We start from the raw sequence: 16,116 nt of genomic DNA, 5'->3' as shown, positions 1-16,116 counted from the left end.
CAAGAAGGCATCTCATCACCACCTATTCCAGAGCAATGAATGATGGGTAATAAATGTCAACAAAGCCCACATTCCACGAAGGATTGGCAGAAATGGTAAGAGTGACCTCTGCACAGTTCTTGTGGGGATAAAATTTTGTCTTTACTTTGAGAATACTTTCTATCGTGTTGTGCTCTAGCACAATCTGTAACCTCGTGTCTGGCATATCCCTCACTCAACCATTACAATGAAGCCAGGGAATCAACATTGGTTCAACATAGAGTGCAGCAGGCATATTGAAGTATGAAGTATCAACCTGGTGAAGCTACCAAACAGGATGACTTGCATGCTAAACAGGATAAATGGCAAGTGGCAGACAGAGCTAACTGATCAGATCTAAGCTCTGCAGTTCTGCCACATCCAGACAGGAATGGTGGTGGATAATTAAACAACCTACTGAAGGAAGAGGCTCTACAAATATCCCATCATCAGTGATACAAAAGCCCAGCACATCAGAGCAAAAGATAAGGCTGAAGCATTCGCAGCAATCTTCAGCTAGAAGTGCCAAGGATGATCCATCTCAGTCTCCTTCAATACCAGTCTTCTGCCAATTTGATTCACTCCATGTGATATCACGAAATGGTTGGAGGCACTGGATACTGTAAAGGCTATGGGCCCTGACAACATCCCAACAATTGTACTGAAGATTTGTGTTCCTGAACTTGCTGCTCCCTTAGCCAATCTCACCTAATATATTTACAACACTGACATCTAATCAACAACGTAGAAAATCACCTGGTATGTCTTGTATACAAAAAGCAGGACAAATCCAACCCAGCCAAATATTGTCCCATCGGTCTATTCTTGATCATCGGTGAAGTGATGGAAGATGTCATCAACAGTGCGATCAAGCAGCACCTGCTCAGTGATGCCCAGTTTGGGTTCCGCCAGGGCTACTCAGCTTCTGACCTCATTACAGCCTTGGTTCAAACATGGACAAAACAGCTGAATTCCAGAGGTGAGGTGAGAGTGACAGCCCTTGACATCAAGGCTGCATTGGACTGGGTATGGCATGAACAAGCCCTAGCAAAACTGGAATCAACGGGCACTGGGGCAAACTTGCTGGTTAGAATCAGGTCTAGTACGTAGGATGACGGCTGTGATTGTTGAATGTCAGTCATTTCAGCTCTAGGACATAGAACATCGAACAATACAGCGCAGAACAGGCGCTTCAGCCCTATATGTTGCGCCGACCTGTGAACTAATTTAAGCCCCTCCCCCTACACTATCCCATCATTATCCATATGCTTATCCAAGGACTGTTTAAATGCCCCTAATGTGGCTGAGTTAACTACATTGGCAGGCAGGGTGTTCCACGTCCTTACTACTCTCTGAGTAAAGAACCTGCCTCTGACATCTGTCTTAAATCTATCACCCCTCAATTTGTAGTTATGCCCCCTTGTACAAGCTGGCGTCATCATCCTCGGAAAAAAGACTCTCACTGTCTACCCTATCTAATCCTCTGATCATCTTGAATGTCTCTATTAAATCCCCTCTTAGCCTTCGTCTCTCCAATGAGAACAGACCCAAGTCGCTCAGCCTTTCTTCATAAGGTCTTCGCTCCAGAGCAGGCAACATCCTGGTAAATCTCCTCTGCACTTCTTCCAATGTTTCCACACCTTTGCAGGAGTTCCTTAGCATAGCGTCCTGGGGCCAACCATCTTCAACTGCTTCATCAATATCCTTCTCTCCATCATAAGGTCAGAGGTGGGGCTGTTCACTGATGATTGCACAATGTTCACCACCTTTCACGACTTCTCAGATACTGAAGCAGTCCATGTTCATATGCAACAAGATCTGAATAATATCCAGGCTTGGGCTGACAAGCAGCAAGTTCCATTCCACACAAACTCTAGACAATGGTCATCATAAGAGACAATCTAACCACTGCCCCTTGACATTCAATGGTGTCACCTTACCAGCACTGCTTCTCCCACTGTCAATTATCCAGGTGAGGGATATTACCATTGACCAGAAACTCCATAGTACTCAGCATATAAATACAGTGGCTGCAAGAGCAGTTCAGAGGATGGAATTCACTTGCCTGGATGGATGCAGCTCCAACAACAAGAAGCTTGACACCATCCAGGACAAAGCAGCTCACTTGAATGGTACCAATTCTGCCAATATCCACTCCCTCCCACCAACACTCAGTAGTAGCAGTGTGCCTAATTTATAACATGCACCTTCCAAACTCACGGCCACTTCCACCTAGAAGAGCTAGGGCTGCAGATAAATGGAAACATTACCTTCTGCAGACTCTCCTCAAAGCCAATCACTACCTTGCATCGGAGATACATCCCCAATCCCCCACTGTCGCATGGGTCAAAATCTTGAAATTTCCTCCCTAAGGACATTGTGTGATCTACCTATAGCACATTGTCTGCAGCAGTTCAAGCAGGCAACTCGATACCACCCTCTCAACGCAACTAGGGATGGGAGATCAATGCTGCCCAGTCAGCACACCTACATTTCATGTGTGAATAAGAAAAGAACAAAAAAAAATTGGAATTAATTACTTACCCTGCATGTAGAAGTTTATGGTTTAGACTGATTTGAATAAAAAATACTTTTTTTTCTTTTAAAAAGAAGGGACTGCTGGCAACAGCAGTATTTATAGTCAATGCGTAATTGCCTTTGAACTGAGTTGCTGGCTTCAGAGGGCAGTTAAGCCACAACCACACCATTGTGGGTCTGGAGTCACATCCACTTCAGATCAGGTAGGAATGGCAGATTTCCTTTCTACACTAACATTAGTGAACCAGATGGGTTTTTACAACAATCAATCCTAGTTTTGTGGTGGCCATCACTGAGTCTAGCTTTTCATTCCAGATTTACATGTCAAATTCAAAACCTGAAATCAGTGAAGCCTTTCTTGATGTTAGAAGCAACAAGTTCCATTTTCCAACAGAATTCCTGGCATCGGGAGGAAATGTTCACAGAGGAGCAGCCAGATTCCTATTAACGGGGATTATTGCATGTCATCACCTCCATTAACATTCAATCTTGTCTCATTAATACACAGGTTCATATTATACTACAAGCCAGTTAAAACCTTGACACTGAGAATTCCTGACATGAAAATCTGAGTGCATGCCTGGCAACTGCAGCTTGCTGTTTGCTCTTGCAGATCTCTTTCTTGAACATCTGACACCAAAGGCGTAGGGCATGCTCCATGGGCACTTCTGGACTGTAATGCTGCACTTTGGGCACACCACCACCTCCCATTGCAATGCAACTGTAAGGACATTTTATGTGCAGGGACAGACACCCGGCTCATGGATTGAACCCAGTTGCATTTCAGGGGCTGTTTGCTCACTCACTTAGTGTTCACTCACCTCGCACCTACTTGGATGCTCCCAGCATCTCTGCTGTGCCGTAACTTGCCTTACCTTTTATTACAGACACAAAGCCAGGCAGCTTGTCATGGCTGTCAGCAGTCATGAGTCATCTGTCAAGGGGGTGGACATGTTGCTGGATGTCAGTGTAACACCTGCACCTAGTACCAGCCAACAAATCCTGCAATGGTAGGCGGTGGAATTTGAATTCAATGAATATCTGGAATTAAGAGTCTAATGATGACCATGAATCATTATGGATTGTCAGAAAAATAGATCCATCTGGTTCACTAATGCCCTTTGGGGAAGGAAACTGCTATCCTTACCTGGGCTACACATGACTCCAGACACACAGCAATATAGCTGACTATTAACTGCCTTCTGGGCAATTAGGGATTTGCAATACATGCTGGCTTAGCCAGTGATACCCATATCCCGTGAATGAAAACAAAAGTGCTGATGTGGCAAATACAGTGCATGTGTTCAACCGAACAGCTATGTCTCAAAGTGAGAGGGTTATAGTGTTCAGTCACATCAATGGGAATAACCTTCAGTCAGTGGGTCCCAGCATAATAGTCAGGTGCAGTGTCCAATATCACTCTAGGGTCTTAGACATGGTTAGGCGGTCACGTGAGGTGATCAGTGTCAGGACAATCTCCTCATAGGCCCTAAGGGACCACATAGTGGACATCTCTCTCTTTCCTATTATGGGTTTTTCCTCCTTGAATGAGAAACAGGATGGGATGAGTGTGATGGAAGTGCTTGGCACAACTGTCAGCGCTGGTGAAGGTGAAGGATAGATGCTGTAAAGTCCCATGTCAGTGAGTGAGCAATGCAGAGACCATGCGGGGCTGGTTGTGTCAACAGTATTGGGTGTCACAAAGTGAGCAAGGGAAGGCACTACATTTGATAGTGAGAGTGGTAGGGCTTGAGTATTGGTGGCAAGTGGGTGCAGTATCAGAGATAGTGTAAGTATGAGGTAGCAGAGGGAAGATGGTTACACTTAGTATACATCCTTGCAGAGCAGCAAAGGCCTTCTTGCAGCACAGCTGGGTGTTCGTCTGGATGTCTGAACTGGGTGGTAACTTTGGATTACACTGGCAGATTCTGGTGTAGTGCCCTCCACTGCCAGTTCTGAGGTAAGTGCATAGCCCCTCCTCTGTACAGCCCTGTCTACGAGGCCTTCCAGGTCCCTGTTGCAAAGTAGGGTACCAAATGCCCCATCTCTTCCAAATGTCATGAACTGTTCATGGCAAATCTGGGCTGACTGTGCTTATGTGAGTTCACAGTGTCCTTTTAAAGATAATGCTGACATGAGAGACAATGGTCTACTCTGGGATATCCTGGCAGTGGCCAGTAGTTCCCAGTAGTTCAAGTGGGAAAATTGGGATAACATTGGACAAAATGGGCATGGTGGCAGGGTGATAGGTAGTTAATGAGATGAGCATGTGTGGTGGCATGAAAAAACTCATTAGGCCCCAATGGAGAGAAACCAACCATAAAATTCCATGTAAGTTAAACTTAGCTAAAGTATTGTGAGATTCAGCCCTGAATCACCAGGCCACTGTCTCCTCCAAATAGTACATGAAGAGGGAAAACTAATGCTGCTTGAATGAAAAAAAAATGAAAACCTGAATGACAGTAACGTTTGCAACTTTAGGCAATAAAACTCAATATCAACGCTTTGCTCTGAGGTGATTTATGACATTGGATATAGAGCTCCAATGACTGTGGAGTTATGAAAGACTTGAAGTGGCAGTAAAAGAGAAAGTTCAGCTTAGCATCTATATGGTGGGAGATCATTCATCTTTGAAACTTTGTCATGAAAATACATGCATTGGACTTCACTTCATATTTAAGTACAGTGCAGTTCAATGCCAATAATAATCTTCAATTTTACCAAAGGGGCATCTTGAAGTAATTGGTGCTGAGATTAAAGGCATTCAGCTTATTTGACTGATTAAAAAATCATTCTGTGGTGTAAACGATTAAAATCCCAAATTTGTGTCACTTTGAATCTTTACCAGACTGTGGCTCAGAGCTAAAATGTATTCACCAGTAGTCAGTGGGATTTAAAACCTGACTTTCTGAAACAAAATACAGTTAGCATGTAAATCGGCAATGTTATTATTTAATGGTGATCATATCTGTGGCAAAAAGAAAACTAAGGTTGCATCATAAAGATAAAAGCAGGAAACTAAGGCCTGATGTAAAGTTAATGAAACATCATTAAAGCACTTGGTTGAATAATAATGACAAATCAAACTTATGAAAACCACAGAATCCTTAATTTATTCCTTATGGACATTTCCCAGACGTAAAACTAGTAGAATATTTATTACACTGGATTCATTTAATAATAAATTGTAAGGCTGATAGCTAAATTCAAAGTGCTTGACTACGAACATTACATAAATGACAAAAATTAACACTATTTCAAATAGAAAAAAACTGCTCCAACCTACGATGTCTGATTGAGGGATTCAAAATTATGAAAAATTGTGACAGGGTAAAGAAGAATATTTTGTTTCCAATAGATGGGATGTCAGTAAATGGGGGTCACAATTTCAAGATTGTCAGCAAGGAAGCTAGGGATGAGATGAGGAGAAATTTCTTTACTCAAAGAGTTGTTTGGATTTGGAATGTGCTGACTGGGAGAGTAGTGGAGGCAAACTGGAGGTTTCAAAAGAGAGCTGGATATATATTTGACAGGGCTGAAACTAGAGGGCTACGGAGATAGAGCTGGAGAATGGGACTAGCTAGGTAGATCTTTTGGGAGCTGGTACAGACATGATGGGTCAAATAGCCCCTTCCTGTGCTGTAAAATTCTATGCTTCTATGATTCTATTCAATGTTATATTGCAGGTTTGTAAATAAATACAAGTGTCCTATTGATGCATGGTTTAAGTTTTTGTGTTTGTATGTATTGAAATCATTGGAAATAACAACAAATCATGTTTTAGAAATTTGATACAGAATTTACTTACAAGACAAGTTCAGTCATAATCCACTTTATTGCAGCAAAAAAGACATAATAAGGCTGAAGAAAAGAAACTGAATTAGTTTAAGTAGACATGAATATTCTGTTTTTCATTAATACTGGCACATCAGAAAGTGACAGAATTCATTTAAATCTGGATGTGGACTTCACATGATCATTGACGTTAAGTGTTATACTTTAAAACAAACATATAGTAAAGTCAGAATGCAGTACATTGCAGATGGGAAAATCTGAAACAAAAATAGAAAATGGTGGAAATAGGTACCAGGTTATAGCACAGGAGAGAAAGACAGTTAATGACCCCAACTTTACAATTGGGATTGGAAACCATTTCCGATACTGACTGGACAAAAAAAATACACTTCTTTGGATGAGCCGTCCCCAGGAATGTTCTGGTCATGAGCTGTATAGATGAAGCCAGGAATCCATAGATCCGGGGGAGAGGGATTCAGTGTGGAAACGACACTCTCTTCATCACTAAATTCTCTATTCTGACATTTAAAAATTCTAGAGTCATGTTGAGAGCTACTGAGCGATGACATGTATGGCAATAGGATGGCAGGTGGGGGGCATGGCATTTAGGGCTTTGGGGTGGCAGGTGGGATACACCTTAAGAAAATGGTGAGCAGGGTACCAGGAGGGTGAGGGAGGACTGGGGTATGAGGTGAGTGGATGCATTCTTAGAGTAGGTCAAACAGCTAGGGGTGATGTGCTATCCAGTGGGATCGGGTTATGGGAGTGAGGTATAGGATCAGTGGTGAGTTAGATTTTTTTTAGGTTGCGTTAGTGGGGTTGCTGGTTCAGTGAGGTTATGGTGTAGTGGCAGGTTGGTGTGGGAGGGTGGTCAGTGGATAGTTAGGTCCAGCAGAGTTGGAAGGTAAAGGGGAGGGGTAGTGGTGATGGTGGCTGCGTAGTCATGTTGGGGATGGTGGGGGATGTTGGGGACTGGGGTGCCCAGGGAGATGCTATCAAGGTGAGGAGGCAGTGGTAGTTTGATGTTTGAGTTTAATGGTCACCCAGTTCTTCTATCATTGTGTTTCCTAACGGACCCTCTGAAATCTCCAACTCTAACTCAGAATTGGGAAGTGTGCAGTAGGGATCCAGGGTAAGTACCAGAATGAAATTTCAACTTGCTGAGCAACTCCTGCAGGGCTGGCTGCATGAAATTTCCACATGGCTCTGATGTGTAATTCAAATCTCTGTTGCTGCAGTGGCTCTCTCTCCATTAAAATTTCTGGGCCAAATGGACATTCTAATGTAAGATCAAAGACCTGAAACATTCACAGTGCCATAACCTGTTGAATATTTTTGACCATTTTATGTTACTATACTTTTGAATTCAACTGCTAACAAACAACATGTTCCTAAAACATTAACACACTGCAGAATCAATTACTCGATTTGTGTTTTCAAAATGAAATAACCCAAATAGGTATCCACTTAATTCATTCTCAGGATATTGATGTCCGTCTTGTTATTCTTTAATGTGTTTTAACATAATAGAGTGGCTTGAAAGGCCACTTAATATGAAGGGCTATAGTCAAGTAAGAAGGATCCTAGTTAAAGGCAGCAGGCTTCCTTTCATAAAGGACTCAAGTTTGGTTTGAAAGCACTGATAGCTTGATGGTAATTTTCCTTTTCAGATACTCATTTTATGGTTCCAAATATTCCCCAAACTGAATTCAAATTCTTGAATTACCATGGTAGGATTTTAACTCAAATTCTTTGGATGATTATTCTGTACCTACAGATTATTACTCCATCACATAACCACGACAGTACTGTGCTTTACACTTATTTAGGAACATTTTGTTATTTACGTAAAACTACAGATGATGAAGGCCTAAGGTTGGTTTGCAATTTCTATGTTCCTATATTTAAAGGATGCATAGGTAAGGAATTAATTAGATGTGTCCAGAAGCAATAATGTAATATATACTTTCTATTAATTGCAAAAATATTGTTAATAGCTTTCAAAGGCACATTGACAGCTTTCTAGGGCTGTGTAAAATTAAATAGTTTTTTTTCTCCTGACATGAAATCAATTGTTTAGTATGAAAGCCTGAATATTTTCAATTAAAATTGATAAGCATCCCAAAAAAAGTCACTGATTTGTTTTGTTAGCCCTTCATGGATATGGGATATTACTGTAATGCTCAATGTACTTACATCCAGTAAACTATGTGCACTGTCGCTATTGTCTACGGTTGCTTTACACATAGCTTGGTAGTCATAAAGAGTTATTCTAAAAAAGAAAAGCAGAATGCTACTTAACAAGAAAAGAAATATAATCACATTTGGAAAAAAAACAAAGTGTAACGTATTTCAATAATGTTTCATTATAATTTAAAATAAATGTTCTGAAGAAAATACAAAAAATACAATAGCTCAGAATTTACAGTTGTGCTAAAGGCAAAAGGAGCAGCGTTTGCTTTCATTAGCTGCGAAATTGAAACTGTGAAATTGACAGGAACTTTCGCCATTCACAGAAGTGCTGTTACACCTAAGTACACATGAATTTCTTTCATGGGTGCCCTGGTCCTCCAATGGGGTTGCTGTTAAAAGCATCAGTAATGGAAATTTTAGAAATCACTTGAATTGATGTGATCTTGCATTTTTTTATCCTATTAATCTTGCTGTAAAAACTGTTGAAACATTGTGCCAGATTTTCGGAGAATCTCACATAGAATGCCGCACGTGCCCTTTTGTTTACAAAAGAAGGGAGCTCCTCATTTATAAGAGGAGATTCGGATCATGGTTCCCTCAGAATTGGGAAGGTGTAATTCCATTCTGGTAGTTCATTCGTACTGCAGAATTGACAGAAGAAGGAAAACCATGCCACTCTTTCACCTTCAGTGGCTATCTTCATACTCCTTGCAGCCACCTTGACAGCTATTGACAAACCATGAAGTAGTTAAGTAAATGAGATATTGTTGTTAGGGTGCTGCAAGAGTAGGGTGCCAGATGGGTGGGAGTACAGTACCGGATAGGTAGGGTACCAGCTGGGTGGGCTGTCAGCTGGTTATGGCTTGGGTGCCAGGGTGATAAATAATCTTGGTGTCAGCTGGGTAGGATGTCAAATGTACAAAGTGGGGTACCAGGTGGCAAGGAGGCCAGGTAAATGATGCAGTGTTATAGAATCATAGAATCTGTACAGTGTGAAAACAGGCCCTTGGGCCCAACAAGTCCACACCACCCCTTGGAGCATCCCACTCAGACCCATCCCCCTATAACCCCCACACCCCTGAACACTGCAGGCAATTTAGCATGGCCGATCCACTTAGCCTGCACATCTTTGGCCTGTGGGAGGAAACCCATGCAGACACAGGGAGAATGTACAAACTCACCCTAGGGTGGAATCGAACCTGGGTTCCTGGCACTGTGAGGTAGCAGTGCTAACCACTGAGCCACCCTGCTGCCCCTTTACAGTAGGTCAGGGTGAAGCTGGGAAATATTTAACTGGTGGGGGCAGGGAGTCTGGGATTCGAGTCCAGTGACAGGGTGAAAGGAGTTGTGGTGAATTTTGGAGGGGGTGAGGTTGGTATTTGTTGGGTCCCTGGATGTGTAAGTGGTCTACAGAGTTGTAGTTGGGGTTATTTGAGGTAAGTATGGGTTAGCTGAATAGTTACTCGTGAGTTAGACAATATATTAAAAAAATAATTACTAATATTTCCTGAGTAACTGTTTTACATTTTTTCACAGGAACCCTTCAAGTTCTCCAATTTAGATAGACACTGGGTGTGTAGGGCAGGTGCCCAACAGGATCTTCACTTTCCCGAACAATTCCTTTGGAGTCCACTTTGATGGGGATTCTGCAAAATTCCCAAGTGTACCCATATATGCTGGGATAATGACTATTTGGCAATCAGGAAATCTGAGCCATTATTATATCCTATTAATTAAGGTGTAGGCATGCTTTCAACATCACAATAAATTATCTTTTTTTCTTATTCATTCATGGGCCAGCATTTATCACCTATCTCTAGTTGCCCTGTGGAAGTGGTAGTGAACTACCTTTTTGAACCTTTGCAGTTTATTTACTATAGGTACACCCAAAATACCTTTCGAGAGGGATTTCCAGGGTATTGACCCAGCAACAGTGAAAGTATGGGATATATTTCCAAATCAGGATGGTAAGTGCCTTGGCCGGGAATTTGGAAATGGTGGTGTCCCCATATATTTGCTGCCCTTTGTTTTCTAGATGGTAATAGTCACAGGTTTAGCAGGTGCTGTCCAAGGAGCTTTGGTGAATGTTTGCTGGGCATTTTATAGATGGTACACACTACAGATACTGTGCATTGTTGGTGGAGGGAGTGGATGCTTGAGACGTGGGTACTGATCAGGTGTGTTGCTTTATCCTGGATGGTGTAAAGCTCCTTGAATGTTGTTGGAGCTGTACTCATTCAGCAAGTGGGGCGTATTCCATCACACTCCTGACTTGCACCTTATAGATGGTGGACAGGTTTTGGTGAGCCTGGAGGTGAATTACTCACCTCAGGGTGCCAGGCCTCTGATTTGTTCTTGCAGCTACAGTATTCATAGAGCTAGTCCAGTTCAGTTTCGGGTCAATGATAACCCCTAGCATGTCGATACTCCAAAATAACTTCTTTCACCCATACAGGGTAAGTTTATATTTGTGAAATTTTGAAATATCAAATTTCTATAGTATGATAAAATACTAAGAATTTTTTGAGGTTTATTCATGATATTTCATTTCTACCTGATTCTGATATCTACGGCCCAATCTTTATTTCTGTGTCTGTAAGATGAGTAAAGAGTGAAGGATGATCAGTGCTTTTTACTTCCTGGGTTACTGTCAGAAAATTCTTCAGTGATTAGCTACTGAACCTACTTGATGACGTCACTCTTTCTGGATGTCAAAGACCTGCTTGATCTGATGCTGGAATGAAATTTATATCAGTAAAGGTGAAACTGAAAACCACAAAAACTGCCAGATCGTAGTGGACAGTTTTCTTTGTGGTCTGTGGTGAACACCATTCCTTCATTGCTGACCACAAACTCCAGACCAAAAGATCAAGTCATTGTAAAAAATATAAAATACCATTACAACAATATTTGAACCTTCTTCAAGAAGGGATTTATTAGTATTTTCACCGTCAAGTATTTGTTAAGATAAGGAAACTACAGCTTAACTCATCCATGTCTTTGAGCAAATAGATTGAGGTGGAAATGAGCCGTCCAACTAGACTTACTGGTACTTGCTTTAGCTCCTAGCTCATGTATTTTAGTATTTAATTTTAAGTTTTAGGAATTAAAATTTAATTGCAGAATAGAGAATTCATCCAATTAAAACGAGTTTGGAGTCTGCAACACTTGAAATTTGGGGCCCATGCAGACTAAAGAAAGTAGCAGTCGGAAAGATCATGAACCAGCAGGTGGAAGATACAGAAGCTTGAACACATACATGAGCAGGTTCAGTCGCTGCTTCTTCCTAGCTGTTATCAGACTGATGAATGGATTCTCTAGCCTCAAGTAATGCTAATCTCACTAACTTTGATTTTGCCTACACGCCCTGTGCAATGTAACCCGTATGCTTCTGTCTAAGTCTTTTTGATCTGTACATCCTTTGCTTACTATGATCTGCCTGTACCGCTCATAAACAAAGCTTTTTACTGTATTTTGGCACATGTGACAATAAATCAATCGATCAATCTATCCCATTTACCAACATTTGGCCCACATTCCCTGAAGCTCTTCCTTGTCATATAAAACCCATTCAGATGCCTTTTAAATCTTGTAATTGTACCACAGTCTACCACCTCCTTTGGCAGCACCACTCTCTGCATGAAAAAGTTGATCCTTAAGTCCCTTAATTTCTTTGCCCTCTCACATTAAACCTATGCCCTTGAGTTTTGGGGTCTCCTACCCCAGGTAAAGACCTTCTCTGTTTATCCTATCCATGTCCCTCATGATTTTATAAACCTCTATCAGGTCAACTCTTACCCTCAGCCTATTCAGCCTGTCCATATAACTCAAACCCTCCAAACCTGACAAAATTCTTGTAAATCTTTTCTGAACCCTTTCTAGTTCATTAACAGTCCTGACTAGACAGCACTAGATCATATAACTTGTTGGCTCAGCCTTTGCAGGAATAATAAAAACAAAACATTTGGGTTTATCAAGACTACTTCTTTAAAACTAAAAAACAACATTTGGGGTCCACATTTGCACAATTAAGGATGAAATTGCAGAAGTTGCTTTTATTAAATAACTGGTTCCAACAGGGTATGTTATTGTCATCCCTTATAAACAACAAAGTCAAAACCACTGAACTGATGAGAACCTGTCTTTTACAGTATTAATTCTGCTGTGAAAGTCTTTGAAAGAGAATGTGGGATGACAAGGTCTTTAATGGCATACTAATTTCACAACATATTGAAACAAGTGAATTTTATATTTGTGGAAAATACCTCCATCCTGATGAAGAAAATTCATATTTTAATTTTTTTTTCTTAAAGGAAAGATGGCTTATGACATTTCAGTTTCTACCTTAATCCCATATATAATCATGATCATTTATTTCACTTACTGCAAAGTTTTAATGAAAAGTGAAAAAAAAAGTGCATTTTACTTTCTGGATTCCTGCTTGTTGAATATTTCCAAATTATTGGCTGTTTACTCTGCTTGTTGGCATCACTGTTGCTGGATTTGGGAGACCCCTTGACTTGGAATCAGTTTCAAACAAAAGGCAAGAAAAAGATAATACAGGCTACACAAATTGGTAGATCTTTATGTGGATCTTTCATTAGGGAAAGTAGAAGTGTTTTTGCTCTATCAGTGACCACAAAATATGGACCAACTGGTTTCAATTTTGAGGTGATGAATTGACTGTTCTAGTCTAATATTTCATTCTATTGATATTGATGATCACTCTTAAAACAAAGAGTTATTTGTTAGCATCAAGCGGGCATGACAATTCCAGATCATGGTTTCTTCTTCAATTAGGTATTAAATAATTCTGTAATGGGAGAACATCAATCACAAAATAGTGACATCACACCTATGGGACATGAATGCCATAGACACTTCTGTTCAATTTTGAATTAAGTGAAAAACAATACTTACTAATATGCAACACATTATGTTTCTCCCAATAGATGTTGTCACTCCCCCTTTTAACGTTCCCATTTGCAAAAAACCCTTCTTCATTGTTCTTCGATTGAAGTCACTCTCCCATCTTCAAAATTATCCTTTCTTTTCAGAGTCCTTGAACATACTGATACCTTCCAAATTTGCGCCCATCTTTCACATAATGTCATGCTTAAATCTTTCAATGTACATGCATCTATGTGAGTTCTTTATCATTGTAGATGATTCTTACCGTTTAAATGAGCCCATGATTAATAGCTTATTCATAACCGCTCCTTCCACTTCCCCAAAAAAAGTTCCAGTCTAGGAAATAAAGAAAAAGAGTGAAGATCATAGAGAAGCTTGAGTCAAAAAGGAGCTGAAAAAGGATAAAACTGAAAATGAACTAAAAAGTAAAAAGAAGTGAAAAGTTAATCCAGTGTTTGTCATATTAGAATATGACAGTTACAAAGATGGACTTTGGAGTGTTCATTAGTATTCTGAAATCACAGAGAGATTTCTGAAAAAGCAACTCAGAAAAGCAGTCAAGATAAGTTATGATAAAAATACTATCTATGAAAGGACAGGTCTTGGAGCTGTAGAACAAACAGGTAAATTATGTAACACAGCATGTTTTAAAACAGACAAATTAAAATTCTTAAAAAGCTATGAAACAACCTCAACATCAACTTTTGAAATGTTATGAGCCACACATTTATTACATTACAAAAAAGTTATGTCTGTTTTCCATAAAATAAATGTTTCTTGGAGGTGGTATGAATGCCTATCTGCCAATAGAAATTCATTTTTCAAAAATGTGATTTCTTATATTTAAGCAAGAAATTGACATACAAATATTAAATATGAACAAAAATACAATGTTGGACTTAATCACTACTTCATTACAAATAGACTGAATGCTAGAATTACTGCAGAAGCAGAAAATTCTTTCCTATTTGTTAGAGAACAAAACAACAATTATTTTGTGTGGGGGAACTATCCACAGTTAAGATTTCACAGCAGGAAAATGTTAAATAAAACAAACAAATGTCTGATCTCAGCCATGGGATCTTTGAATATCTGTTTATTCTGATTTCAAATATCACTGAGTTAGGTTTTCTCCACCTTAATTCCAAGGTAATAATCACTAATCCAATTCATATATATTTCATCTGTGCAACTGGAAAAAAGATCTTTTCAGATTTCATATTGCTAGCAAAGATGAATTGAGAAAAACTAGAAATAACTTCTTGGCCTAGAACTTCTTAAATTACAAGAATCAGAAAGCTTTATTGAATATTATCATCTGATTAGGTTTGTAAAGAAGTAAATAATTGATTGCAGTCTTCATCTTTGGCAAATTTATGAATGGGAGGAGAAGTTATTACTTCTGTTATTACAGGGTGTTATCAAAGTCAGCAGGAATTCTGAAAATTATGGAACGGACTGAATATTTTCACAATGATATTAACAGGTCAGTTAAATGGCATGGCCAATAACAGCTGGTGAGAAAGCTTGCATTGACACAAAAACACTGCATTCTTATCTTAACACAAAGGCCTGAATTTTCTTAGCCCTCTGAATAATGTGGCCAATGGCAAGTCAGTTGGGAAAATACGGCAAATTTTCCAAACTAGTTTTCAACGGTGAGATGAGAATCTCACTAGCGTGTGGTGAAAGGTCTATTTGCATGTATTTGCATCTCATTGGACCCAATCTCACTTTCATTTATCTGTAATTTTCTATTCTTCCATATGACAGAGAGAAACTAGATGGGCTGCAAGTCCCAACATGAAAGTCAGAGCATGTAGTTGGCAACTCCAGCTTGCTGCTTGCTTCTCCAGGTCTCCATCTTAGCAGTTACTGACATCTTAGAGTGCACTTCATGGGCATTGACCACTTATATCCTTTGTGCAAGAAGCTTGGCATCAGACATGTGCCAGCCTCACCATGTCATCAAGGTGTATCTCTGACTCACTTAGAATACAGATCTCTACTTCAATACTTGGACTGTATCAAGAGCTTTCATTTTAATGTTCCTGGCAGGACTCTTTAGGCAGCAACTCAGACACCCAACTCATGCTTCAGAGTAGGGTGTACCTCAGGATCCTTGTTTGTTTTATTAGCGCATAATCACTTACTGCCTACTTGGATACTCACATTACCCCTGCCATGCCTTGCCACCTCATTTGGAGCTCACAGGCATTCTGTCCAGTGTTGCGTTTTAGCACAGAAAGAAATGCAGACAACTTGCCAGCAGTTATCAGTCAAAGGGGTGGGCATGTTTTTAGACAGCAATACATCACATCACAGGTTGATTCAGCAGTTATGTGGTAAACAGGCTGAATATGCTGTAACCAAATGGCCATATAGCAAAGGCAATGGGGAGTAGCTTTCAGTCAACTTGATGGTGATTGTCTTCAGTCAGATGTTATACACTCAGTCAAGGACCTCATCTGATCTTAGTCCAAAGCTGAGACATGGTCAGTCCCCCACTTAGGGTGTCCAGGATCAGAGGGTCCATATCATTACTACTGGGGAATGGGCCACAATCAGTCCTGCAGTTTCTGGGGATTCACAGTAAGTCGGCTGGAGAGCTGCACAGAGATCAGTTAGGGATCTGGTCATTTATCTGTTGGGGCTTTTGTT

General features: G+C 40.3%; 1 protein-coding gene across 6 annotated transcripts in view; it reads right to left on the bottom strand.

The window, feature by feature from the left end:
* cacna2d3a (calcium channel, voltage-dependent, alpha 2/delta subunit 3a) overlaps window positions 1-16,116 on the bottom strand; it is an 807,750-nt gene that overhangs the window by 92,721 nt on the left and 698,913 nt on the right. For all 6 annotated transcript variants that reach the window (XM_059649881.1, XM_048547899.1, XM_048547901.2 and 3 more), the window contains 3 exons: window positions 13,721-13,791; window positions 8,548-8,623; window positions 6,365-6,417 (listed from right to left, as the gene is read on the bottom strand). In XM_059649881.1, coding sequence (XP_059505864.1) covers window positions 6,365-6,417; window positions 8,548-8,623; window positions 13,721-13,791 — 200 coding nt within the window. The remainder of the gene's footprint in view (window positions 1-6,364; window positions 6,418-8,547; window positions 8,624-13,720; window positions 13,792-16,116) is intronic.

This window comes from Stegostoma tigrinum, chromosome 11 (assembly GCF_030684315.1).
Source record: "Stegostoma tigrinum isolate sSteTig4 chromosome 11, sSteTig4.hap1, whole genome shotgun sequence".
Taxonomy (NCBI): Eukaryota; Metazoa; Chordata; class Chondrichthyes; order Orectolobiformes; family Stegostomatidae; genus Stegostoma; species Stegostoma tigrinum.
This window is presented reverse-complemented; position numbering and strand designations above follow the sequence as displayed.